This window comes from Scyliorhinus torazame, chromosome 3 (genome assembly GCF_047496885.1).
Source record: "Scyliorhinus torazame isolate Kashiwa2021f chromosome 3, sScyTor2.1, whole genome shotgun sequence".
NCBI lineage: Eukaryota > Metazoa > Chordata > Chondrichthyes > Carcharhiniformes > Scyliorhinidae > Scyliorhinus > Scyliorhinus torazame.
Window position 1 is genome coordinate 200,527,182 of NC_092709.1, and position 25,410 is coordinate 200,552,591.

General features: G+C 45.0%; 1 protein-coding gene across 4 annotated transcripts in view; it reads right to left on the minus strand.

Moving 5' to 3' along the window:
• The window catches only part of fryl (furry homolog, like), a 683,156-nt gene that overhangs the window by 250,777 nt on the left and 406,969 nt on the right, over nt 1-25,410 (minus strand). For all 4 annotated transcript variants that reach the window (XM_072496733.1, XM_072496730.1, XM_072496731.1 and 1 more), the window contains one exon: nt 12,006-12,138. In XM_072496733.1, coding sequence (XP_072352834.1) covers nt 12,006-12,138 — 133 coding nt within the window. The remainder of the gene's footprint in view (nt 1-12,005; nt 12,139-25,410) is intronic.

Here is a 25,410-nt window from a genome sequence, read left to right on the forward strand (position 1 = left end):
AATTGTTCACAAATATCAGCAGCCCACAACTTAGAAATTCAGAAATTACCAGAAGAGAGTTGAACTGTTTTGCTCCAAAGGAGAAAACAAAATAATTTTGAGATAAATAATATATGGGTTCAAGAGAAGAATGAGATGTGATGAAATGATGCAAGTATGTAGTTGAGTTAGAAAAAAGGCTGTTTGGAGAAAGGGCACTGCCACTTGACATCTTAAATATGTAAACAATGAAAGATTTTGAATAAGTATAACACTCATCATCATCAACACATTAAAAGAGGGGTTGATATGATTTCAACACGCATTAAACAATCTGAAAAGAAGCTTCACTTTAGCCTTTCCCTGTATAGACTGTAAAATCGACAGATGAGTTTTTACTAAGTAGATTTAGAATCCATACAGTGCAGGAAGCCATTCAGCCCATCAAGTCTGTACCGCCCCTCTGAAAGAGCACCTTATCCAGACTCCACTCCCTCTCCCTACCCATAACCCCACCTAACCTGCACATCTTTGGACATAGAGGAGCAATTGATCATGGTCAATCCACCTAATCTGCACATATTTGGACTGTGGGAGGAAACCAGAGCACCTGCAGGAAACCCACGCAGGAAAGGGGAGAAAGTGCAAACTCCACACAGTCACCCAAAACTCTTACAACCTGGTGTTGTAAGACTTCGTACTGATATCACCCAAGACTGGAATTGAACCAGAGTCACCAGCGCTATGAGGCAGCAGTACTAACCACTGTGTCATCCTTGATACTTAATCCAAATGTGATGTAATTAAAATATAAAATAGAGAGATTAAGTGAAAAATAGTGGGCGGGATTCTCCGACCCCGCGCAGAGCGGAGAATCAACGCCATTGGGGCCAGCGTGTTCGGAGCGGCGCCGGTCGGGGGACGGCTCTACATGGCCCTCCCGCGATTCTCCGGCCCAGATGGGCCGAGCGGCTGTAAAAAAAAAAACGAGTCCCGCCGGCGCCATTCTAACCTGCTCTCAGCCGGCGGGGTTCTGACCCCAGTGGGGCACTCCACAATCGGGACCCACCGATCGGCAGGCTGGCCTCTCTGTCACCCGGACTCCTTTCTTCCGCGCCAGCGCCTGCACTCCTGCGCCATGTTGGGTCGGGGCGGCACGGACAAGGGAGACACCACGCATGCGCGGAAATCGCGCCGGTGGGACTGCGCTTGCGCGCATCCCCCGGCGAATATTCCATGGCCGGATCAGCAGCTGGAGCGGAGTGAACCACTCCAGCGGCCTGCTGGCCCCCTGTAGGGACCAGAATTGCAGATCCTGGGGCCGTGTTGACGCCATCGGGAAACGGTGTCAACACTTAGCCTCAGGATCAGAGAATCCCGCCCAGTGTGTTTGAAAACTCTGACATTTGTATCAAGCAAAGATCTCAGCAGTAATTAGCTTTAAATAGTGGGTCATATGGCATAGAAGAGGCCATTCGACCTATTCGGCAAACATTTAACGATGGACCAGATTACAGTGCAGGGGTACACCAGTAACTGGTCAGAAACCTGAAAGTGGAACAGCTCACCACTCCTGTTCAAGCTGAACCAGTGTTTTAAACATGTTTAACATGGCCTCCTTGCTCTTATCCATTATTCCCTCACTAATAAAGCCTAGGATATTGTGTGCTTTATTAACCATGCTCTCAACTTGTCCTGCTACCTTCAATAAACTTATATACAAATACAACCAGGTCCCTTTGCTCCTGCACTCCTTTTAGAATTGTACCCTTTATTTTATGTTGTCTCTCCATGTTCTTCCAACCAAATTGAATCACTTCACACTTTGCCATTCATATCCTTGTGGTTTTACCTTTCCTCTGCACCAGTGGTAGGGTTCCTCACGCGTGTCATCAGCCACATCAGAAAGCATCCGTTAGTCTCCGAAGAATCATCCAGTAAGTCTCCTAGAAACTTGGAAGATTTCTGGGAGACTTGACTGATGTAAATGAAGCAACCTTGGAAGCTTCTTGGATATCTTCCATAAACATGCATGAATATTTTCCGGTGGCTAAAAATTAGGTGAACATTAATGGAGTGGAATCCCTTTTGATTAATGAATACTCCTGTTTGGTCTGAGGCCACCATGATTACCACATGGGTGCAACCTATGACTCCCTGTAATGGTGGGAGTCCAATCATTGCTGCAATGGGGAACTTGTTTCAATTGGTTTTATTAGTTGAAAAGTGCACAAAAATGGCAGCCTTGGCAAACATTGCATCAGTAACCAGGGAGATGCATCCGTGTGCTGCAGATGTCACCAGCTGATCCCTGGAAGGAGCTGGAGACAAAGAAATTCAAGCTTGTGGTGACCTTGACTATTAAAGACAATGCACGCCCACTGGGAAAGTGCTCTACTTCCAGGGGGTGGCAGATATCAGCAACGACCGGCTGAGAAAGTCTTGGATTTGTTGTTCCTATTATTCCTCATCAAATATCCAATGTTGCATAAGTGGCTTCAATACTGTTGTAAAGGATGACAGACTGGAAGTTTAGATCAAAGTCCAAAAAGTCAAAGGTAGCAGAAATGACCTCCAAAATCTTGGAAGTGACCTTCAAAGTGGTAAAAGCATATATTCAGAGTAAGTCATGTAAGTAAAGGCGTTCACTTAGGCAAAGAAGCAATTGTCATAGGTCAGCCTAGGGGTGTATTTAAAGGTTTTGCAGCTGGTCAATTTCACATTCCTGTCAATATGTGCCATGATCTAGTTGTGATATCCCAAGCGGATTTTCAGACTTTGCAGGAATCCTGTGCGCTGGAGGAATCCTAGCGCTGTGCGCTAACATGGGATAAGTAAATTAACAGACAAATTAGAGTCAAGCACACCACGCTGCACATTAAACAGCAAGTACAACCCAGATAGATCCCATGGATTTCTCAGCAACCCACCCAGATGTCAATGACGATTCTAAGTCACAATATCTTGTTAAAACTCTATCTCCCTCAGGAGTAAATTCAACTCTCACCTTTGAAGGTCTAGCCTGAGAATTCCCTCAAAAGCTATTTGTCGCAGACTGCTTCAATGACCGCTCATCTCCCCCCCGGCCGAAGGCTCAATCTCTCTCCTGAGACTGCATTCTACGAAATTCACAAAGCTGCACTCCAACTCTCTAATTACTAGCATAATTCCAACTCTTTCACAAACTGCTAGTTTCATTAAGCTGGCATTGCCCCAGGATTTCTCCCAACTCCAGTCTCCTGTCTGCACCAAGCTGCAAATATTTCCCAGAGTCTCTCCTAAACCCTAACTGTCTCCAGAATGGAACCAGCAACCGTCTGACTTTTTTTTTACCTCTGCGACATCTCGGAGCATTAACTGCCTTGTGCCTGCTAACAGCAGGCTCTACCCCTGCTGCAGAACACTCATTATCCAGGCAAACACAGACAAGTTGAAACCGAAGAATCTTCTGAAGCTCAAACCAGCTCCATGATGATGCAGCCTTTCAGGGTTTACAGAACGCATTTTGGAGCTCTACCTCCAAAAACAAAATATATCTCTTGACTGCCTCCTTTGCAAGCAGTTCTCCTTCTAAGTAAGCCCACCTGCTGTTTTATGATCTTACCTTTCTAGTGGTTAACTCCTTATCCCCAACCTTTCATAGACTCAAAGCTGCTTTTGTTGCATTATCCCATTTTCTACAGTTAAACTTTAATCTTCCCAGCATTAAACATTACGTAAAAATCTTAACATGAACCATAAACTAAATATTCATAACAAATAGATGGCCTATCTCGGAGTCTTTTGGTAAAGATATGATATCTGCAATCGGTTCAATAAGGAAAGTACAGAGAAGTATATCTATTTTGGGAATTAAAGCTAAATTATTTTTAAAGCATTCAGTAAACCCTGAAAGGTTGCAAAATCAATTTATTTCCCTAAATCAAAGAAAAAGTAGTAAATTAGCGATAAGTAACGTAAAGTTCAGTTTGAAAAAAATCCCAAAACATGCCACATCCTCATGGGCTGGATTTAGGGAGGTTTGTTGTTTTTAATTTATCTGGTATTGCTGAGAGTTTTAGCCGAAACCTAGGTTTTGTGCGATACAGCTTACTGATTGGAGATGGCAGAAAGTAGGAGGTGGCCGAAAGTAAAGGACAGGTGGGTCAGCAGGGTAGCACAGGGTTAACACAATTGCTTCACAGCTCCAGGCTCCCAGGTTTGATTCCCGGCTTGGGACATTGTCTGTGCGGAGTCTGCACATTCTCCCCGTGTCTGCGTGGGTTTCCTCCAGGTGCTCCGGTTTCCTCCCACAGTCCAAAGATGTGCAGGTTAGGTGGATTGGCCATGCTAAATTGCCCTTAGTGTCCAAAAAAGGTTAGGTGGGGTTACCGTTACAGGGTGGAGGTGCGGGCATAGGGTGGAGATGTGCAAGGGCCACCTTGGGTGGGGTGCTCTTTCCGAGGGCCAGTGCAGACTCGATGGGCCGAATGACCTCCTTCTATGATTCTATGATGATACATATAAGCAGAGAAAATTGTAAATTCATCATTCATCACATGGAATGCAGGTGAGGGGTAATCTCAGTTTGGATTTTGAGAGAGAACAGAACAGATTACCTGGCTTGAAGCTAAAGGAAAAATCTAAAGTGGTCCCCACAGAGTCTTGAGACAAAATAATTGTACTGGAGATATTGCAGATTAGCTTGGAAGTATTGAGAAGGTAACCAGAAGTATCCACAGTCAAGAGATGGTAAATGACAATCTTACCTTTGAGAATATCTGGAACAGAGGAGAATTAAAGTAACTACCTTCGGACTGTGGCATTTTTTTGGGTGGTACATACAGAAGTAAATAACCTTTCTGACAGTCCCACACAAGAGATAGAGAGCAAAATTAAAGCTCAATGTATTGGAGGTAATGTATTGATGTGGATAGAGAACTGGTTGGCAGACAGGAAGCAGAGAGTGGGAATAAAATGGGTCCTTTTCAGACTGGCAGGCAGTGACGAGTGAGGTGGCGCAGGGTTCAGTGCTGGGACCCCAGCAGTTCACAACATACATTAATGATTTGGGCGAAGGGATTGCCTGCAATATCTCCAAATGTGCAGATGAAACTAAGTTGGGTGGGAGTGTGTGCTGTGAGGAGGATGCAAAGAGGCTGCAGGGTGACTTGGACAGGCTGGCTGAGTGGGCAAATACTTGGCAAATGCAATATAATGTGGGTAAATGGGAGGTTAGCCACTTTGGTGGCAAAAACAGGAAGGCAGATTATTATCTGAATGGTGGTAGTTTAAGAAAAGGGAAGTTCAACGAGACCTGGGTATCATGGTGGAACAGTCTGTATCTATCACAGATGGCCACCTGCAAAGGACCATGGGAATTATGGCCAACCCATGACTCAGACACACTCAGAGCTTGTGTGTGTATTTGCAACCCAGATAGCTAGACGCGATCGAAACCCCCAGCTCGTTTGCATTCTAATGGCCCATTTCCCCAGAACAAAAGGACTGTACTCAGGTAACCAATACAGATGCAGACTAACCGGCACCACTCCCTTTGCGAAGAAAGCCCAAACAGCCAAGGTCAATGACCGCTCAGGACACGCCCAGCCATCAAGACACCCGCCCCTTTATTGGCCAAAATTGAAGGCAGTGATCGAAGCCTGTCGAATTATTGGGTCTAAAGCTAAGGACCGCCCCAAAGGGCGCAAAGTCCCAGAGGGATAAAAAGAGACACAGCCATGTGCTCGGTCTCGCTTGGCCCCGGCCTACGCCTAAAACCAAGTGTAGCATTACGACCAGAAGACAAGTTCAAGACCAACGATCGCTACCAGACGGATGAGCCCAGCAGAAACAAAGCCACTTCTTCTACCAGCCACGCAAGCTCCGAACAAAGGCCTTGTTCATCTGCAAAGAGCCGGTTGCCCTGAAGTTAAGTATAGGTTATTGCAGTTGTTAAGTGTAGTTTAACTTGTAGTGTTTTATGCTGCATGTCGAAGTAATCCTTGTGTGTAAATAAACTATCTTTGAACTTGAACTGACTAACTGGTTGTTTGGTCTTTGATCGATATCCGGTAAAGTCTTGTGGTGGTATCATTTGATACCTGGCAACTCTGAAAAGCAATATTATCATTAGTAACTGCCATATCTAGTTAATTTGGCAACATTATTGGTGCCGATTGGGATAGTATTCCACTCATTAAAAAGAGCAACATTATTGGTGACTCCGGTGCCAATTGACAACAAGTCGCTGAAGGCTGGCATGCAGGTACAGCAGGCGGTGAGGAAATCTCATGGCATGCTGGACTTCATAGCAAGAGGATTTGAGGATAGGAGTGGGGATGTCTTGCTGCAGCTATACAAGGCCTTTGTGAGACCACACCTTGAGTATTCTGTGCTGTTTTGTTCTCCTAGTTTGAGGAAGGACACTCTTGCTATTGAGGGTGTCCAGTGAAGGTTCACCAGACTAATTCCCGGGATGGGAGGAGTGACATATGAAGAAAGACTGGATCGACTGGGCTTGTACTCACTGGAGTTTAGAAGATTGATAGAGGATCTCATAGAAACATATAAAATCCTGATTGAACTGGACAGAAGAGATGCAGGAAGAATGTTCCTGATGTTGGGAACGTGCAGAACTAGGGGTCACAGCCTAAGAATAAGGGGTAAGCCATGAGGAAGAACTTGCTCTCTCAGAAAGTTACGAACTTGTGGAATTCTCTACCACAGAAAGCTATTGGGTCCAGTTTGTTGGATATACTCAAGCGGGAGCTGCACGTGGCTCTTGCAGCGAAAGAGATCACTGGGTATGGAGAGAAAGCGGGAGTGGGATACTGGAATTTTCATGATCAGCATGATCATATTGAATGGTGATGCAGGCTCGAAGGGCTAAATGGCCTACTCCTGCACCTATTTTCTATGTTTAAGCCTGAGGATGGAGCTTGCGCCGTTAGCGCCGGCACCTGCATGAGCAGTTAGCGCCGGCGTCATCTTTGTTCGGGGCAATAGTGGCTGACCTTCTCCTCTGCTGGCTCCCAATCCTCAGTCGGGAAGCCGGGTAGCATCTCTCCATGGCGTGGCTGCCGCCACCCCCTCCTCCTGCTCCCGACAGAAATGGCCCGATTTCAGCCCCATGACCCACGTGACACCGACGTCTGACGTCATGCTGCCGATGATGTGCTCCCAACCACCAATCAGGGACAACCTCAGCCCAGTTCCAGTGAAGACCAATCAGGGCCTGGCAATGCAATTTAAATGCACCAATAAAGAAATACCAGTGACGTCAAAGGTAGATAAACTATACGCACAAACAGCTCTCTCTTGCCTTGGGAACAGAAGAAGTGTAACTGCCGCACCTTTGGATGCTGAATAAAGCCATTGAAACGTAACAACCGGACTCGACTCTCTGTGGAAACGAAGAGATCTAACACCTGATGTGCCTGATAAGAAAAAGGCTGAGGGGAAGTAAAACTGAGCGCATAATCTACACTGTTATAACCTATATTGTTAAGACTGTTTAATTCTTTTAAATACAATAATGTTTGTGTTTTTTGTTGAAAAGGAGAAAATCCTACGGCGTTATTCTGTTAATTGCTGGCCTTTCAGATTTCTCTTTAAATGTTAACACTCGTTAACATTGCTGCCTCATAGTGCCAGGGACCAGTGTTCAATTCCGACCTCAGGTTACAGTCTCTGTGGAGTTTACAAGTTCTCCCTGTGTCTTTGTGGATCTCCTCCGGTTTCCTCCCACAGTCCAAAGATGTGCAAGTTAGGTGGATTTTCATGCTAAATTGCCCCTAGATGGTGTTGTGGGGATGGGGTGGGGGATGGGCCTTGGTAGCTCTTTCGGGGGTGGTGCAGATTCAATGGGCCGAGTGGCCTCCATCTGCACTGTATGGATCCTAAATGGATTGTGAAAATATTTGCATTTATTTTCTCTTTAACTTCACACATGCAGCTACAATCGTCCTCCCTTTTGAAAGTGATTATTGAATCCACTTCTACCACTCTTTCAGTGAATGCATTCCATATCATAACTTGCTTCCTAAACATTTTTAATTTCTCCACCAGATTTCTTCACCTCCCCTCCCCAATTACCTTAAATCCATGTCCTCTGATCATCCACCCAGTGGAAACAATTTCTTCCCATCTATTAATTCTATCAAATCCCTCTTAATTTTTAAAACCTTTAGAAAAATCTCCCTAACCTTCTCTGCAGTAAGGATAACAATCCCAGCTTCTCTCATATCTCTATAAAACTGAACTTCCTCAGCCTTTGTGGCATTGTGGTAAATTCCCACTGCAGTAATACATGATTAGAAATGATTATACATGGGCTTTAGAGTGGTTTCACAGGTCGGCGCAACATCGAGGGCCGAAGAGCCTGTACTGCGCTGTAATGTTCTATGTTCTATGATAGATGAGCTAAAGGGTAAATGGGAAGATGGGCTGGGCGGGGAGGTAGAGGCGGGTCTGTGGGAGGATGCTCTGAGTAGAGTCAACACGTCCTCATCATGTGCCAGGCTCAGCCTGATACAATTCAAGGTGGTTCACCGGGCACATATGACGGTGGCCCGGGATAGAGGACAAGTGTGTGAGGTATGCGGGAGGGCCAGCAAACCGTGTCCATATGTTTTGGGCATGTCCGAAGCTTAGGGAATACTGGCAGGGATTTGCGGATGTCATGTCCACGGTACTTAAAACAAGGGTGGCGCCAAGTCCAGAGGTGGCGATTTTGAGAGTAGCGGATGATCCAGGAGTCCAGGGGGCAAGAGAGGCTGACGTTTTGGCCTTTGCCTCCTTGGTAGCCCGGCCCGGAAACAGATCTTGTTAGCGTGGAGGGACTTGAAGCCCCCGAAATCAGAGGTTTGGGTTTCTCAGACTTGAGAAAATTAAGTTCGCCCTGGGAGGGTTAACGTTAGGGTTCGTCCGGAGGTGGCAGCCTTTTATGGAGAGCTAGGCTACTTTGTGATTAGGGTAGGCAGAATTAGTGAGAGATGGAGAGATGCTTTTTGCACTATGTTTATATTTGTATTTGTACCATTTATTGTTATAAAATTATAAATGCCTTAATAAAATGTTTTTTAAAAAAAGAATTGATTATACTTAAACAAATATTCCTGAAGGAACTCTGAACTTAAGTTTAAATTCAGCTGAACCAAAACAAGGTGTAAATTATCCACCCAATTATTCTATAATTCTTCAAACATTAAAGAAAATCAGTTTTACAGCTCCCAGTTAAGGGCATTAAAATTTCAAGTCTTAACGACATTGGCTATGAATAAATCTGCAGCACATATTATTGAAGGCTTCCCAGCTGAAGCGAGGTAGACTGCGGAGGCTTTGAAGGCAATTAAATTCAATATAACATCCTGATTCCGCACAAGTTGATGGAAGAACAGTTTTCTATGATATCAAATTATCTCTCAGCTTGTGCATCAGACTGGAAACAAAAGTCAACCAATGTCAGTACTTCCAGTTAACAAAAAATAATGGTAAATAAATGAAAGTCAGCATGAATTGTGAGGAGTAAATTGTTTAAAAATGTTTAACTAATTAGATTGAATTATTTGGTGTAATAATAGAGAAGGTTGATGAGGATAATGCGGTTAATGTTGTTCACCTAGACTTTCAATAGGCTTTTAATTAAATACCACATGGGAGATTTCAGCTAAATTAGCGGTCGTGGAATTAAAGGGACATTGGCAGTGTGAATAGGAAATTAATTAAGAAACAGTAAACTGAATAGTGGTAAATGCTTACAATCCAGGCTGAAGGGAAGTATATCAGTTGTGTTCACCCCAGGGGTAATATTGGGATCACAACTCTTTTTGTCATGTATACGGTACAGTACCTCGATACACAGGGCATAACTGTAATGTTCACAGATGACATGAAATTCAGGAATGCAATAAACGATGAGGAGAATAACAACTGACTATAGAAAACAGTTTTATGAATAGCAGGCACTTGGTAGATGTAATCTAACACAGAAATTAAGTAAATACATTTTGGCAGGAAAAATTACAAAACCCAATATAAACGTAATGATACAAACAGTGGAGAATGGTTAGAGAAACTTGGGGTAGACAAATCTATGAAGGTGGCTGGACTAGTTGAGAAGGTGGATTAAAAATGCTTATGTAGTATTAGATTGGTATAGCAATAGAGAAAGAAGGTACACAGCAAGGAAGTTATGCGAAAACTTTATAAAACACTGATTAGGCCACAGCTGAATAATGTGTTCAATTCTGGGCGTCACGCTTTAGGACAGACACCAAGACTTGAGGGAAGATGCAGAAAAGATTTGTTAGAGCGGCACCTGATAAGGAACCTCAATTGTGTGGAAGGACTAGACAAGCTGGGGCTATTCTCCTCAGAGCAGAGAAGGTTAAGTGAAGATTTGAGAGTGGTGTTCAAACATTATAAATATAGAAAACAATTTCCAGTGGCAGAAGGGTCAGTAACCAAAGGTCACAGATTTAAGAGGATTGGCAAAAGCAGAGATAACATGAGGAAACGTTTTAATACATAGCAAGTTGAATACACTGCTTGAAAGGTTGGTCAAAGCAGATTCAATAGTATCTTGCAAAAGAGAATTGGATAAGTGTTTGAAGGGAAAGATTTACTCGGCTATGGGGACAGAGCAGGGGTGTGGGATTAGTTGTAAAAGTCTACCTGAGTCAGCACATGCATGACCAGTTGAATAGGTTGCTTTTAGAACCATAGAATTTCTACAGTGCATAGGGAGGTCATTCGATCCATCGAGTCTGCACTGACCCTCTGAAAGAGCACCCTACCGAGTTCCTCTTCCCCGCCCTATCCCCGGAAACTAACCTGTACATCCTTGCACACTAAGGGACAATTTAGCAGGGCAAATCCATCTCACCTGTACATCTTTGGACTGTGGGATGAAATCAAAGTACCGGGAGGAAATCCACACAGTCATGGAGATAACGTACAAACTCCACACAGACAGTCGCCCAAGGCCGGAATTGAGCCCAGGTCCGTGGCGTTGTGAGGCAGCAGTGCTAACCACTGTGCCACCGTGCCGCTTTTGCGCAACATGTAGCCACCTGGGATGGCCACTTTCAGTATATAAAATGGACACTCGCAGAGCATACAGGGAAAATGGACAATGCAAAGTAAACAAGCAGGCACAGAGCCTGAATGTATATTTGGAAGGCAGTCTGCAGACGGAACCGAAACTCTGGGTCAATTTACATATTAATGGCCCATCTCCGGGAAACAAAGGACTAATGCTCAGGTAGCCGATACGTCTCAGACATTCCGGCGCCACTACCCCAACCAGAAGACACAAACAAAGCAAGGCCAACGGCCACTTAGAACACGCACAGCCATCAAGGCACCCGCCACTTTATTGGCTTAGATCGATGACAATGATCAAGAAGCTGCCCAATTAATTGGGACCAAGTTTAAGGCCCACCTAAAAGCGCGCAAAACCCCTCCAAGTATAAGAAGGAACCCCCGCGAAAGGTTCGCTCTCTTGGATTTGGCTCTCAAGTGGAGAGACCCTTCCACCAGCACCACCAGAAGCAAGTAAGTTCAAGTTCAATGCTCGCTAACAGACGGACAACCTTAGCTGTACTCCTGTTACCTCTTCAAACCCAACAGGCCCAGATCCGAACAACGGCCATCGTTCCTCTGACCTAAGTTAAGTATAGGTGTTAGTGACAGATATAGTTTAACCTGTAGTGTTATTGTACATGAGTAAATCATACTGTGTGCAAATAAAGTAGTATTGACTTTGAACTAACTAACTGGTGTATTGGCTCTTTGATCGATATTCGGGTTGAACCTTGTGGCGGTATCGAGATACCTGGCGACTCTGAAAGCATACTCATAATTAGGATTAAGAAAGGCGACCTTATTAACTGCCATATTTATAGCAGTAAATATAGCAACAAGCATCATCCTATAATTCCCAATGAAAGTGATTTCTTGGCAATATTAAAATTCTAAATGAAAGAGGAGGTTTAATCCATTTCTGATTTTTAAGAAAATAATTTTATGTATTCAGTACTTACGTGATCATGTCTTCAGGTTCCTTGTTGGACAATTGCACATTAGTCATACTCATAGATCTTCCCACCTCCTTGTCCAAATGTCTGAGGATGCTATCAAGAGCCTTCCTTACTTGAGGATAGTAAAACGACATCCCTAGTGGACAAAGATGATTTGGCATTGTTATTACACAACCTCCTTCAAATTTTTAAACAAAAATAAAACCATGCAGCACATGTGAGATGTCCATCGGAAAACTGAAACAATATTACAAGTAATCGATGCATCAGGTTACTTTTAGTTTTAAATGAAAAGCTTTTTTGAGACATAATCAGCAATAGTTATTAAAAATGTGAGGAGCATATCTGATTAATTATAAACAAACTATATCCGATGCGTCTGTTGGAAAAATACGAAGGCCCGGATTTTGCAGTGGCGATGATGGGGAGACCGTCAGCATTTGCTATCATTGTTCCTCAGAAACTTTGGGAGTCTGCAGATGGCGTGAAGTTGATGTGAGTAATTCTATGCTTTGAGGATGCCCACAGCGTGCAGTTCATAAACATTCATCAGCGATTTAACAAAAACGACCATTTTATGCTGCAAAACCCGCTGACAAGGTTACACCTTGTGAAATGAGTTGCAACATGGTTTTTAACAGCATTTCACCTTCATAATTACTGATAAACACATTCATTTACTTTGAAAAGCTAATTTTATATTTATGGAATGCCAGATTTCTTCATGATAAAAAATTATACAATTTGAATTTTCAAAAGTGGTTTACAATATTTGAGATTCCATTTTAATCTAATCATCATTCTTCATTTCACTTTCTGAAAATTTAAATTAAAAGTGAAGCAAATCAATGCTTTTAACTTTTTGTTTTGCTGTGTGAGAATACTTCAAAGTAATTGGCTGCTCACCCTGCTTGCTGACATCACTGCTACCTGAAGATCCCCTCGAATTGGTGCCAGATTTAAGCTACTGTCAAGAAAGGGAAAACCTCCTAGCTTGGAGGCATTGAAACGTTGTAACTTTCCAATGCTACACATCTGCCCTGCAGTCTTGCCACACCTAGTCATGAATGACAGTGGGCATTAAACAACAAACACGAGGAGGGGCCTCCATGAATATCCTCATCCTCAGTGACAGCAGAGTCCAGCATGTGAATGCAAAAGACAAGGGTGAAGCATTTGCAACTAGCATCAGTCAGAAATACGAAGTGGCTGATCCATCTCAGCCTCCTCCCACTACCACAAATGTCAGTGTTTGGCCAAAAATATCAAACATTTCAGCCAAAGTAACAAGTGAAGAAGCCCTCTGATTGCAGCAAAGGGTACGGTACCCAAAAATATTCCAGTTGTAATGCTGAAGACATGTGCTCCAGAATTAGCCTCATTCCTAGTCAAGCTATACCAATTTGCACCTGCCCAGCAAAGTGAAAAATTGCACAGGTATATCCTGTCCACAAAAGTAAAAGACAAATCAAATCCAGCCAGTTATTGTCTCACAAGTCTTAATCCTCAAAGTGATGCAAAGTACCTATCAACAGCACCTTATTCACCATTAACCTGTTCACCAATGTTTAGTCTGGGTACCACCAGAACCATTCAGTTCCAACTCATTACAATGTTGGTCCAAACATAGATGAAACAAATGGATTCCAGAAGTGAAGTGAGAGTGGCTGGCTTTAACATCAAGGCAACATTTGACCAAATCTGGTATCAAGGAACCCTAGTAAATTTGAAGTCAATCGGAATCAAAGGGAAAGCTCTCACTGGCTGGAGTTCAACCCAGTACAGAGCAAGATGGTTGCGGTTGGAGGCTAATAATCTCAATTCCAAGACTTCACAGGAGGAGTTTCTCAGGTTAGGCCCAACCATCTTCAGCTGTTTCATCAATGACCTTTCCGCTCTTGTAAGCTTAAAAATGAGATTTTTCTCTGATTCACAATTTTTCATGAAACGCTCCTTGCTTGCGTGCAACAAGGCCTGGACAACACATTCCGGCGCCTGTTCCCGTACCAGCCTCCCCGAACAGGCGCCGGAATGTGGCGACTAGGGGCTTTTCACAGTCACTTCATTGAAGCCTACTTGTGACAATAAGCGATTTTCATTCATTTTCATTTCATCTATGTTTTGATTAATAAGTGTGCCAGGCAAGACCACCTCTAACATCGAGTCTGCTCCGCCATTCAATATCATGGTTGATCGTCCATCTCATACCGTACTCCTGCTCTCTCCCCATACCCCTTGACACATTAAGTGAAATCTATTTATATCCTTCTTAAATATATTCAGTGACTTGGCCTCCATAGCTTCTGTGATAGAGAATTCCACAGTTTCACCATGCTGAGTAAAGTGGTTTCGCCTCATATCAGTCTGAAATAACCTACCCCGTATCCTGAGGTTCCTTGTTCCAGACCCCCAGCCAGAGGGGGCAGCCATGTTAAAATTTTATACATTTCAATGAGATCCCCTCTCATTCTTCTAAATTCCAGTGAATACCAGCCTAGTCACGCAATCTTTCCTTATACGACAATCCTGTCATCCCTGGAATCAGTCTGGTGAACCTTCCCTGCACTCCCTCTATGCAAGTATATTGTTTCTTTGAAAAGGAGACCAAAACTGCACATAATACTCCAGGTATGGTCTCACCAAGGACCTGTACAGCTGCAGTAAGACATCCTTGCACCCATACTCAAAATCCCCTTGCAATGAAGGCCAACATACCATTAGATTTCCTAATTGCTTGCTGTATCGGCATGCTTCCTTTCAGTGACTGGTGTACTAACTGCGACACCCAGTTCCCTTTATCCGTCAACATTTCCCAATCTATCATCATTCAAATCAGTGTTCTTCAAATTTTTTTTTCCCGGGTCCACTTTTGCCAACTGGCTGACCTTTGGGATGTATGCCAGCTGACCTTCAGGACTCACCTGATTCTGAATGCTTTGTGGATTGAGATACAAAGCCTTTAGGCTTGCCTTTTTGCTATTTTTAATCATCCTAACTTTTCTTTGTACTGGGACCATTTTGCCTCTCATCCTTGATTACCCTGTCCATCATTTTTGCATTTCACTGTTCTTTCTTTTATTACTGTCATTGTTTCTCTTACCCATGTCACTCTGCATAGGTTCCCAAACCCCCTTCTTTCTAATGGAATGGTGGAAATATTGAACTCTCTCCCACAAACAACGGTTAAAATTAGGGGTAACGGAAAATTTCCAAACTGAAATGGACAAGTTTTGTTTAGCAAGTGTTTTAAAGATTATAAATGAAGTTATAGATGGAGTTAAAATACAGACCAGTCATGATCTCATTAAACAGAAGAGACACAAGGAAGAATTTGTTTACTTCTATTCCTACATTCATCTTCATAATCCTGGACTGAACAGGTTTTCAAATTCTTACCTAGTCTGTACATGTTGCCTGATAAGAGTTAATTCCTCCATCCCCTCTGTAAAGAAAAACTAAATCTGGAGGGAGCTTAAAACGAGGTGTCATCCATTTGTTGAGAACATTATTCTCTTACTAGTGGCAATCTCTCGTCCTGAACTAGAATTCCACATACAACTCAGCTCCCAGTAAATGCTGCAGAGAATTATACTATCCTATCCAAGCTGCATTTCCCAGATAAATATCAGCCAGTGCTCGGGGTGATAACCCCACTGCTTGCGTGTCTTCAGCACAGCACCATGCAATCACTTATGACAGAATGACAGGGTGGACTTGTGATTGGATTCAAACCCAAAATCCTGTCATAATGACTTTTCAAATAAAGATGTTGGCTATGTGAAGGAAAAGCAGTTAAAATTCCTGCTTGACCACGAGGAAAGCTAGAGAGGTATTTACAAATCAAATCCTTCAACTAAAACTTTACTTAAAATTCTCTCTTCAGGCCTGAGGAGAGCAGTGTGATCCTATTATAGTTCAGGAAACGAGGTGGCCCCGGAAATCCGGCGGCAGAGACCGGACACACAAACAGCACGGCCCTTCTGTCAGCTGCCCATGACTCACCCGTGGGTGGCAACCTGCACTTTGAAAAACCCGGATTTAAATCTTACTCTGCCATTCTGTTTCTCTGTCTGAATGAAAAATGAAAATCGCTTATTGTCACAAGTAGGCTTCAATGAAGGTACTGTGAAAAGCCCCTAGTCACCACATTCCGGCGCCTGTTCAGGGAGGCTGGTATGGGAATCGAACCGTGCTGCTGGCCTGCATTGGTCTGATTTAAAAGCCAGCGATTTAGCTGAGTGTACTAAACCAGCCCTGAAGTGGATAACTTCACATTTATCTATAGTATACTGCATCTGTCATGTATTTACCCACTCGCTCAACTTGAAGCCTCTTAATATCCACTTCACCACTGACATTCCCACCAATTTTTCTATCATCAGCAAACTTGGAAATATTACTTTAGGTTCCCTCATCCAAATCATTGATGTATATTGTGAATAGCTGGGGCCCAGGCACTGATCTCAGCAGGACCCCACTCTGAAAGCCACTTTGAAAAAGGTCCATTTATTCCTACTCTGCTTTGTGTCTGCTAATCAATTCTCTTTTTAAAAAAAAAAAAAATTTTATTGAGACATTTATATATTCACACAACAAACATAATCACAAACCAAAACAAACCAACAGGGCTGCAAATAACAAACTCAACAAAATACCCCACCATCCCACCCCCCACTTCCCAACTCCCCTGCCTCCCATTTTAACCCCTACCCCGCACTGCTGACATCTTAACATTTCGCGAAGAAGTTGATAAGCGGCTGCCACCTCCGGTCAAACCCCTCCACAGAACCCCTCAAGGCGAACTTTATTTTTCTGACCTGCATAACACCCCCCCCCCCCCCGCCCCCCCACAGCCCAGCCTCCATCTTCCTACCCCAACCCTTGTGCTTCACTACCCTTATTGGGGCCCCGTCCCAATCCATCAGCTACTTATAAATTTCTGACACCTTTCCCTCCCTCCGTTTTTGACATTACCTTGTCCTGTAGCCCCTGGCTCGGCAGATGAGGAAAGGACGGTACCTGCCTCCGAACAAAGTCCCTCACCTGCAAATACCGGAACCCATTCCCGACGGGCAACTCAAATTCCTCCTCCAACTCCTCCAGGCTTGGAAAGCAGCCCCCTGCTCCCTCGCCTCATTAAATGCCTTCACCAGCAGAGGCCGCAGATCCCCCGAAAAACTTTTGAAGAATTCCACTGGGAACCCAAACGGGGCCTTCCCCACCTGCATCGCCCCAAGACCCTCCACCACCTTCACCAACCCAATAGGAGCTCACAGCCCCTCCACCAGGTCCTCCTCACCATTCTAAAAATTGCCTCATTCCCTCCACCCCGGCTGAGGGCTCTGACTCATACAGCCTCCTATAAAAATCCCCAAACACCCCATTCACCCCCACTGGATCCAAGACCTTGTGCCCCCCCCTCCCGCCCCCCATCCTTCACTTTTCCGATCTCCCACGCTGCCTACTGCTTCCTCAATTGATGTGCCAGCATCCTACTTGCCTTTTCCCCATATTCATCGACCACCCCTTCACCCTCCTCAATTTCCCCATCGTCTTACCCATAGATAATAACCCAAACTCCATCTGCAGTTTTTGCCGCTCCATCAACAGCTCCGCACCCGGGGCCATTGAATACCTCCTGTCCACCTGCAATATCTTCTCCACTAACCTCGCCATCTCCGTCCGCTCCGTCTTATCCCGTGAGCCCGTATTGAAATAAACTCCCCCCTCAATACTGCCTTCAATGCCTCCCACAGCATGGTGGCCGAAACCTCACCCGCGTCATTCAGCTCCACATATCCCCGCACAGCAGCCCTCACCTGCTCACAAACCTCCTCACCTGCCAACTGTCCCACATCTAACCTCCACTGCGAGCGCTTCCCCCCCACCCCCCCCCTCCCCTCATTTACCTGCAAGCCCACCCAACTGCCGAGAACTCCGAACCAACCACCCCCGTCAAGACAAAATAGTCGATTCGGGAGTATACCCTATGCATGTGGGAGAAAAGCAAAACTTCCTTCGCCCTTGGCCTGTCAAACCTCCACGGATCCACCCCCCCCACCCCTCCCCCAATGCGTTCCATAAACCCCCTCAGTTCCTTCGCCACCGCCGATACTCTCCCTGACCTCTGACTCGACCGATCCAACTTTGGATCCAAAACGGTGTTAACTCCTCCCCCATTATCAACCGGTGCGGGTGCAGGTCCGGGATCTTCCCCAACACCCACCTCATGAACTCTACATCATCCCAGTTCGGGGCATAAACATTCACCAATACCACTGGCATCCCTTCCAATTTCTCATTCTGCATAACATACTTCCAGAGTCTGCCACTATGTTCCCCACTTCAAACGCTACCCGTTTATTTATCAACACCGCTACCCCCCTCGTCTTCAAGTCCAATCCAGAATGAAATACCTGCCCTACCCACTCTTTCCTAAGCCTAGTTTGATCCCCAATTTTAAAGTGCGTTTCTTGCAGAAATGCCACATCTGCCTTTAGGCTCCTCAGATGCTCGAACAGACAAGTCCACTTGGCCGGCTCATTCAATCCTCTCACATTCCATGTGACCAGCCTGGTTGGAGGGGCACCGCTGATAAACCATATCCCTTCTGGGCCAGCCTCCAGCTCGAGTCCCGCACCCCTCAGACCCGCCCTCGGACGTCTATCACCATTGACCCCCCCCATACCTCATTTCAAAAGCTCCTCCCCTGTCAGCTGACTCCCTCCCCCCCACAATCAACACTCTAACCACCTGCTCACCCCCGCCATGGCACCTAGCATCCTACCCCCCACTGGATCCCCCCCCCCCCCCACCACTCAAACACTATGCCAGTGCAAACAACACCAACATTCAAAACCCCAAAACAAAGAAAAGAGCAACCACCCATCCCCACAGAAGAACACAGGACAATGGCACCCAAAGAAAAAAAAGGAACAAAAACGAACACCTCCTCCAAAGTTCAATGTCCTCCTTCTCCTGCCAGTCCCTTGTCCCTCGCAAACTCCATGGATTCCTCCGGCGTCCCAAAATAAAGTTCCCAGCCATTGTAGGTCACCCAGAGGCGAGAAGGGTACAGCATTCTAAACTAACCCCTTTCTTAAAGAGGGCAGCCTTCACTCTGTTAAAGCCCACCCTCCTCTTTACACCCAGGTTCTGGTATACTCGAAGTTCGCTGCCCTCCCAGGTACATCGCCTCGTCTGCCTGGCCAACCTCAGGATCCGCTCCTGAAAGGGGCTGGTTTAGCATAGGGCTAAATAGCTGACTTTTAAAGTAGACCAAGGCAGGCCAGCAGCGTGGGTTCAATTCCCGTACCAGCCTCCCTGAACAGGCGCCGGAATGTGGCGACTGGGTGCTTTTCACAGTAACTTAATTTGAAGTCTACTTGTGACATAAGCGATTTTCATTTCATTTCAGTTTTCATTAACCAAAAACCGTGCAGCCACAACACCATTGCCCTCGGTGCTTGTTACCCTGTGGCTTCCTCATCAGCGCTCTGTGGACCCGGTCCACCTCCAAAGGCCGTTCAAAGGCCTCCTCTCCCAGCAACTTCTCCTACATCCGAGCCACGAAGGAACCAGCGTCCGCTCCCTCACTGCCCTCCAGCAGCCCCAGAATCCTCAGATTCTACCTCCGGGACCGTTTCTCCAAATCCTCCACCTTCTCCTGCAGCCACCGCCGAAGTATCACGCCATCATTCCCAACTCAGTCTCCTTCGAGGTGAGCTCCTCCTCGAGCTCCCCACCGTGTCCTTTTTGGATCGCCTGGCTCTGAACTTCCAGCCTTGATTCCAGGCAGTCGATCCCTGCCTTATTCAGGTCTACCATCCTTGCCAGGTCCTCCAAAATCTCCTTCCTCTACAGGGTGAATTTCTCGTTCAAAAAGTCCACCAATTTCTCCGTTAACCACTGAGACGTTGGGGCGGACCCTTACTTCCGCCATCTTCCTCTGTGTTCCAGGTGGCTACAGGGATGGTGCAGGCGGGAGGGATTCAGATTTCTGGATAACTGGGGCTCTTTCTGTGGAAGGTAGGACCTATACAGACAGGCTGGTCTACATCTGAACCTGAGGGGCACAAATATCCTGGGGGGGGGAGATTTGTTAGTGCTCTTTGGGGAGGTTTAAACTAATGCAGCAGGGGCATGGGAACCTGGATTGTAGTTTTAGGGTAAGAGAGAATGAGAGTATAAAGGTCAGGAGCACAGATTTGACGTCGCAGGAGGGGGCCAGTGTTCAGGTAGGTGGTTTGAAGTGTGTCTACTTCAATGCCAGGAGTATACGAAATAAGGTAGGGGAACTGGCAGCATGGGTTGGTACCTGGGACTTCGATGTTGTGGCCATTTTGGAGACATGGATAGAGCAGGGACAGGAATGGATGTTGCAGGTTCCGGGGTTTAGGTGTTTTAGTAAGCTCAGAGAAGGAGGCAAAAGAGGGGGAGGTGTGGCGCTGCTAGTCAAGAACAGTATTACGGTGGCGGAGAGGATGCTAGATGGGGACTCATCTTCCGAGGTAGTATGGGCTGAGGTTAGAAACAGGAAAGGAGAGGTCACCCTGTTGGGAGTTTTCTATAGGCCTCCAAATAGTTCTAGGGATGTAGAGGAAAGGATGGCGAGGATGATCCTGGATAAGAGCGAAAGTAACAGGGTCCTTGTTATGGGAGACTTTAACTTTCCAAATATTGACTGGAAAAGATATAGTTCGAGTACATTAGATGGGTCGTTTTTTGTACAGTGTGTGCAGGAGGGTTTCCTGACACAATATGTTGACAGGCCAACAAGAGGCGAGGCCATGTTGGATTTGGTTTTGTGTAATGAACCAGGCCAGGTGTTGGATTTGGAGGTAGGAGAGCACTTTGGGGACAGTGACCACAATTCGGTGACGTTTACGTTAATGATGGAAAGGGATAAGTATACACCGCAGGTCAAGATTTATAGCTGGGGGAAGGGCAATTATGATGCCATTAGACGTGACTTGGGGGGGGGGGGGGATAAGGTGGAGAAGTAGGCTGCAAGTGTTGGGCACACTGGATAAGTGGAGCTTGTTTAAGGATCAGCTACTGCGTGTTCTTGATAAGTATGTACCGGTCAGGCAGGGAGGAAGGCGTAGAGCGAGGGAACCGTGGTTTACCAAAGAAGTGGAATCTCTTGTTAAGAGGAAGAAGGAGGCCTATGTGAAGATGAGGTGTGAAGTTTCAGTTGGGGCGATGGATAGTTATAAGCTAGCGAGGAAGGATCTAAAGAGAGAGCTAAGCCGAGCAAGGAGGGGAAATGAGAAGTATTTGGCAGGTAGGATCAAGGAAAACCCAAAAGCTTTCTATAGGTATGTCAGGAATAAGCGAATGACTAGGGAAAGAGTAGGACAAGTCAAGGACAGGGATGGGAAGTTCAGGAGCGGGGCCTGAGGGGATTTATCCTAGGATTCTCTGGGAGGCCAGGGAAGAGATTGCTGGATCTTTGGCTTTGATTTTTATGTCATCATTGGCTACAGGAATAGTGCCAGAGGACAGCAAATGTGGTCCCTTTGTTCAAAAAGGGGAGCAGAGACAACCCCGGCAACTATAGATCGGTGAGCCTCACGTCTGTAGTGGGTAAAGTCTTGGAGGGGATTATAAGAGACAAGATTTATAATCATCTAGATAGGAATAATATGATCAGGGATAGTCAGCATGGCTTTGTGAAGGGTAGATCATGCCTCACAAACCTTATCGAGTTCTTTGAGAAGGTGACTGAACAGGTGGACGAGGGTAGAGCAGTTGATGTGGTGTATATGGATTTCAGTAAAGCGTTTGATAAGATTCCCCACGGTAGGCTATTGCAGAAAATACGGAGGCTGGGGATTGAGGGAGATTTAGAGATGTGGATCAGAAATTGGCAAGCTGAAAGACAGAGGGTGGTGGTTGATGGGAAATGTTCAGAATGGAGTTCAGTTACAAGTGGCGTACCACAAGGATCTGTTCTGGGGCCGTTGCTGTTTGTCATTTTTATCAATGACCTAGAGGAAGGCACAGAGGGGCGGGTGAGTAAATTTGCAGACGACACTAAAGTCGGTGTTGTTGTCGACAGTGTGGAAGGATGTAGCAGGTTACAGAGGGATATAGGTAAGCTGCAGAGCTGGGCTGAGAGGTGGCAAATGGAGTTTAATGTAGAGAAGTGTGAGGTGATTCACTTTGGAAGGAATAACAGGAATGCGGAATATTTGGCTAATGGTAAAGTTCTTGGAAGTGTGGATGAGCAGAGGGATCTAGGTGTCCATGTACATAGATCCCTGAAAGTTACCACCCAGGTTGATAGGGTTGTGAAGAAGGCCTATGGAGTGTTGGCCTTTATTGGTAGAGGGATTGAGTTCCGGAGTCAGGAGGTCATGTTGCAGCTGTACAAAACTCTGGTACGGCCGCATTTGGAGTATTGCGTACAGTTCTGGTCACCGCATTATCGGAAGGACGTGGAGGCTTTGGAGCGGGTGCAGAGGAGATTTACCAGGATGTTGCCTGGTATGGAGGGAAAATCTTATGAGGAAAGGCTGATGGACTTGAGGTTGTTTTCGTTGGAGAGAAGAAGGTTAAGAGGAGACTTAATAGAGGCATACAAAATGATCAGGGGGTTAGATAGGGTGGACAGTGAGAGCCTTCTCCCGCTGATGAAAATGGCTGGCACAAGGGGACATAGCTTTAAACTGAGGGGTAATAGATATAGGACAGAGGTCAGAGGTAGGTTCTTTACGCAAAGAGTAGTGAGGCCGTGGAATGCCCTACCTGCAACAGTAGTGAACTCGCCAACATTGAGGGCATTTAAAAGTTTATTGGATAAACATATGGATGATAATGGCATAGTGTAGGTTGATGGCTTTTGTTTTGGTGCAACATCGTGGGCCGAAGGGCCTGTACTGCGCTGTATCGTTCTATGTTCTATGTACAGCTTCCCGCAACTGCCCCTTTCTTTTAAAACCACTCCTGGTCCACAAATCCATCCACCGGTGGGACACCCTCTCCTTCCACCACTCCTGAACTTTTTTCCTCAACAAGTTTACCCGTTTAGTCGGGGAAAAGATCCAAAAACACCACCACGAGTGGGAGCCACCAAATGTGCGACAGAAGTCCCTGCTAAGTCCACCGCACCAGAAGTCCCTTCTAACCAATTCTCAATCGATACCTATATAGTACCCCAAATCCTATGTACTTTAATTTCGCACGCTAACTTCTTGTGTGGGACTTTATCAAAAGCTTTTTGAAAATTCAAATACACCACATTCACTGGTTCAACCTAATCTACACTGCTATTCGTCTCAAAAAAAGTCCAGGTTTGTGAAAGATGATTTCACTTTCCTAAATCCACGCTGACTTTGTCTAATCCCGTTGATATTATTCTAAGTGTCCTATTATTATTTCTTTATAATATAACCTACCATTTTCCCTCCTACTGACATTAAGCTAAATGGTCTGTAATTCCCTTTTTTCTCCCTTTCTTCAATAGTGGGGTTACATTTGCCACCTTCCAATCGGCCAGAACTGTTCCAATTTGCACAAACTCCCACAAATAACAAAGTGATAATGACCTGATAATTTGTTTCTGTGATGTAGACTGAGGGGTAAATATTAGCACCAAGAATAACACAGTTTGTCTTTGAAATAATGTCATGGGATTTTACACCCTCCTGGGGCTTGGTTTAACATCTTATCTGAAAGGCAGCAACATAACTGATGACTCAGAAGTGAGAATACGACCATCTGGGCGATAGCTGACACATAGTACCACTTTTCTTCGTGACTTGTTTATTTTGAGCCCTTTTCACCTGTTTAGTGCTGCCATCTCATTTATATCAAGGTCATTGATATTCCTTTGATTGTAATTTTGGGTAACATGTTACTCATGTCTTCCCTCATGAATGACAAAGTAGTAATTCAAATTTGTAAATGATCTTTCGTTCATAAGCAAGTTGGTTTGTTTACATTTTATGATTTCCACCTGTTCTTCGACTGCCCTTATATTGTTTTCAGCAAAATAATTTTTATTTTATGTTCTGCTGATGCCTTCTTCTCCAAGTCCTTCCTTTCCACCGTCATTACCCATTTAACTCTTTTGTGTCTTCTTGAATTTATCTCACGTAACCCCTTCACCTCAGCAAGATTTGTAGAGGTTATTTTATCTCTTTCAGCTATAATTATCTTAATAATCCATTTTTTAGATTGTATTTGGCCTGCATGACAGTGGGTCATCTTTAAAGGGTAGGGTACCCTATACTAAAATACTACTGAATATGTCTATTTGCTTCAGTTGTTCACAGAATGTAGTTTACAATCTTAGATTCTGGTCTGGATATTTCAGACTCTCAGATCATGTTAAATATGATCAGATTGTAGTTGCTGAATTTCTGTACATTATCTGGACCCTTTATAGACAACAGGTCAAGATGACACCTGGCTCCATGATAAAATAATTGTACATTACATTGACCAACTGGGTTTCCCCATTTTATATTTGGTTGATGGATGGATATCTTCCATTGAAATGGCTTTTCTATTTTCATCTTTTTCGTAGAGCATTTCTCCTCCTTACACCGTGTGATCATGATGAATTAGAAATGCCCAGCTAGAGTAATTCATTCTGTAGTCTTCCTACATCCACTGGGTGAACTATTTATCTTCCACATGTTCCTAACATATAAGGCTGCAGGAATATCTTTTTTGCCCACTCAGTCTTTTCTGAACACCCTCTACCCTGCATGTCGTATTATATGAAGCTGAAAATTGGATTAACAAAGCTAGATGTTATGAAACTATGAGTAACAGTTTCAGCAGCGATGACCGATAGTTTTTGGAACCAAGTGTACTTAAGGATATGAATGAACTGCCAGTGACTCAAATTAAAGATTTTTTAAAAATAAGTTTACTTGTTTGATCTCAATCATAGTTTATGGGCCTGGCACCAAGGAATGTAGAATATGAAAATTAACCGAGCAATCATGGATCATAGTCACACTAAGAGAGTTAAGTGACCATTTCTCTGAGGTTCTTATTCATTCTTTTTACGAATAATAAATTCCGTAGTTTCTCAGTGAAAAATGGATTATTCAGAACTTGTGAGTTTCAAGTAGAAGGAGAGATAGGAAGGAAGGAGAGAGGGAATTAAGAAGGGACAAGGGAGAGGAGAAACGGAGGGGGGAGAAGTAAGAGAGTGAATTAAGAAGGAACAAGGGAGAGGAGAAATGGATGGAGGGAGGGAAAGGGGGGAAAGTGACGGAGATGGGAAGGGAAGGGAAAGGAGGAATGGAGAAAGGGGAGGGATGGAGAGAGGAGGGGCGCGGAGGTATGAGGGTCACGGTGAGGCAAGGCACAGGGTGAGGCGAGGCACGGAGGGAGGCGAGGCACGGAGGGAGGCGAGGCACGGAGGGAGGCGAGGCACGGAGGGAGG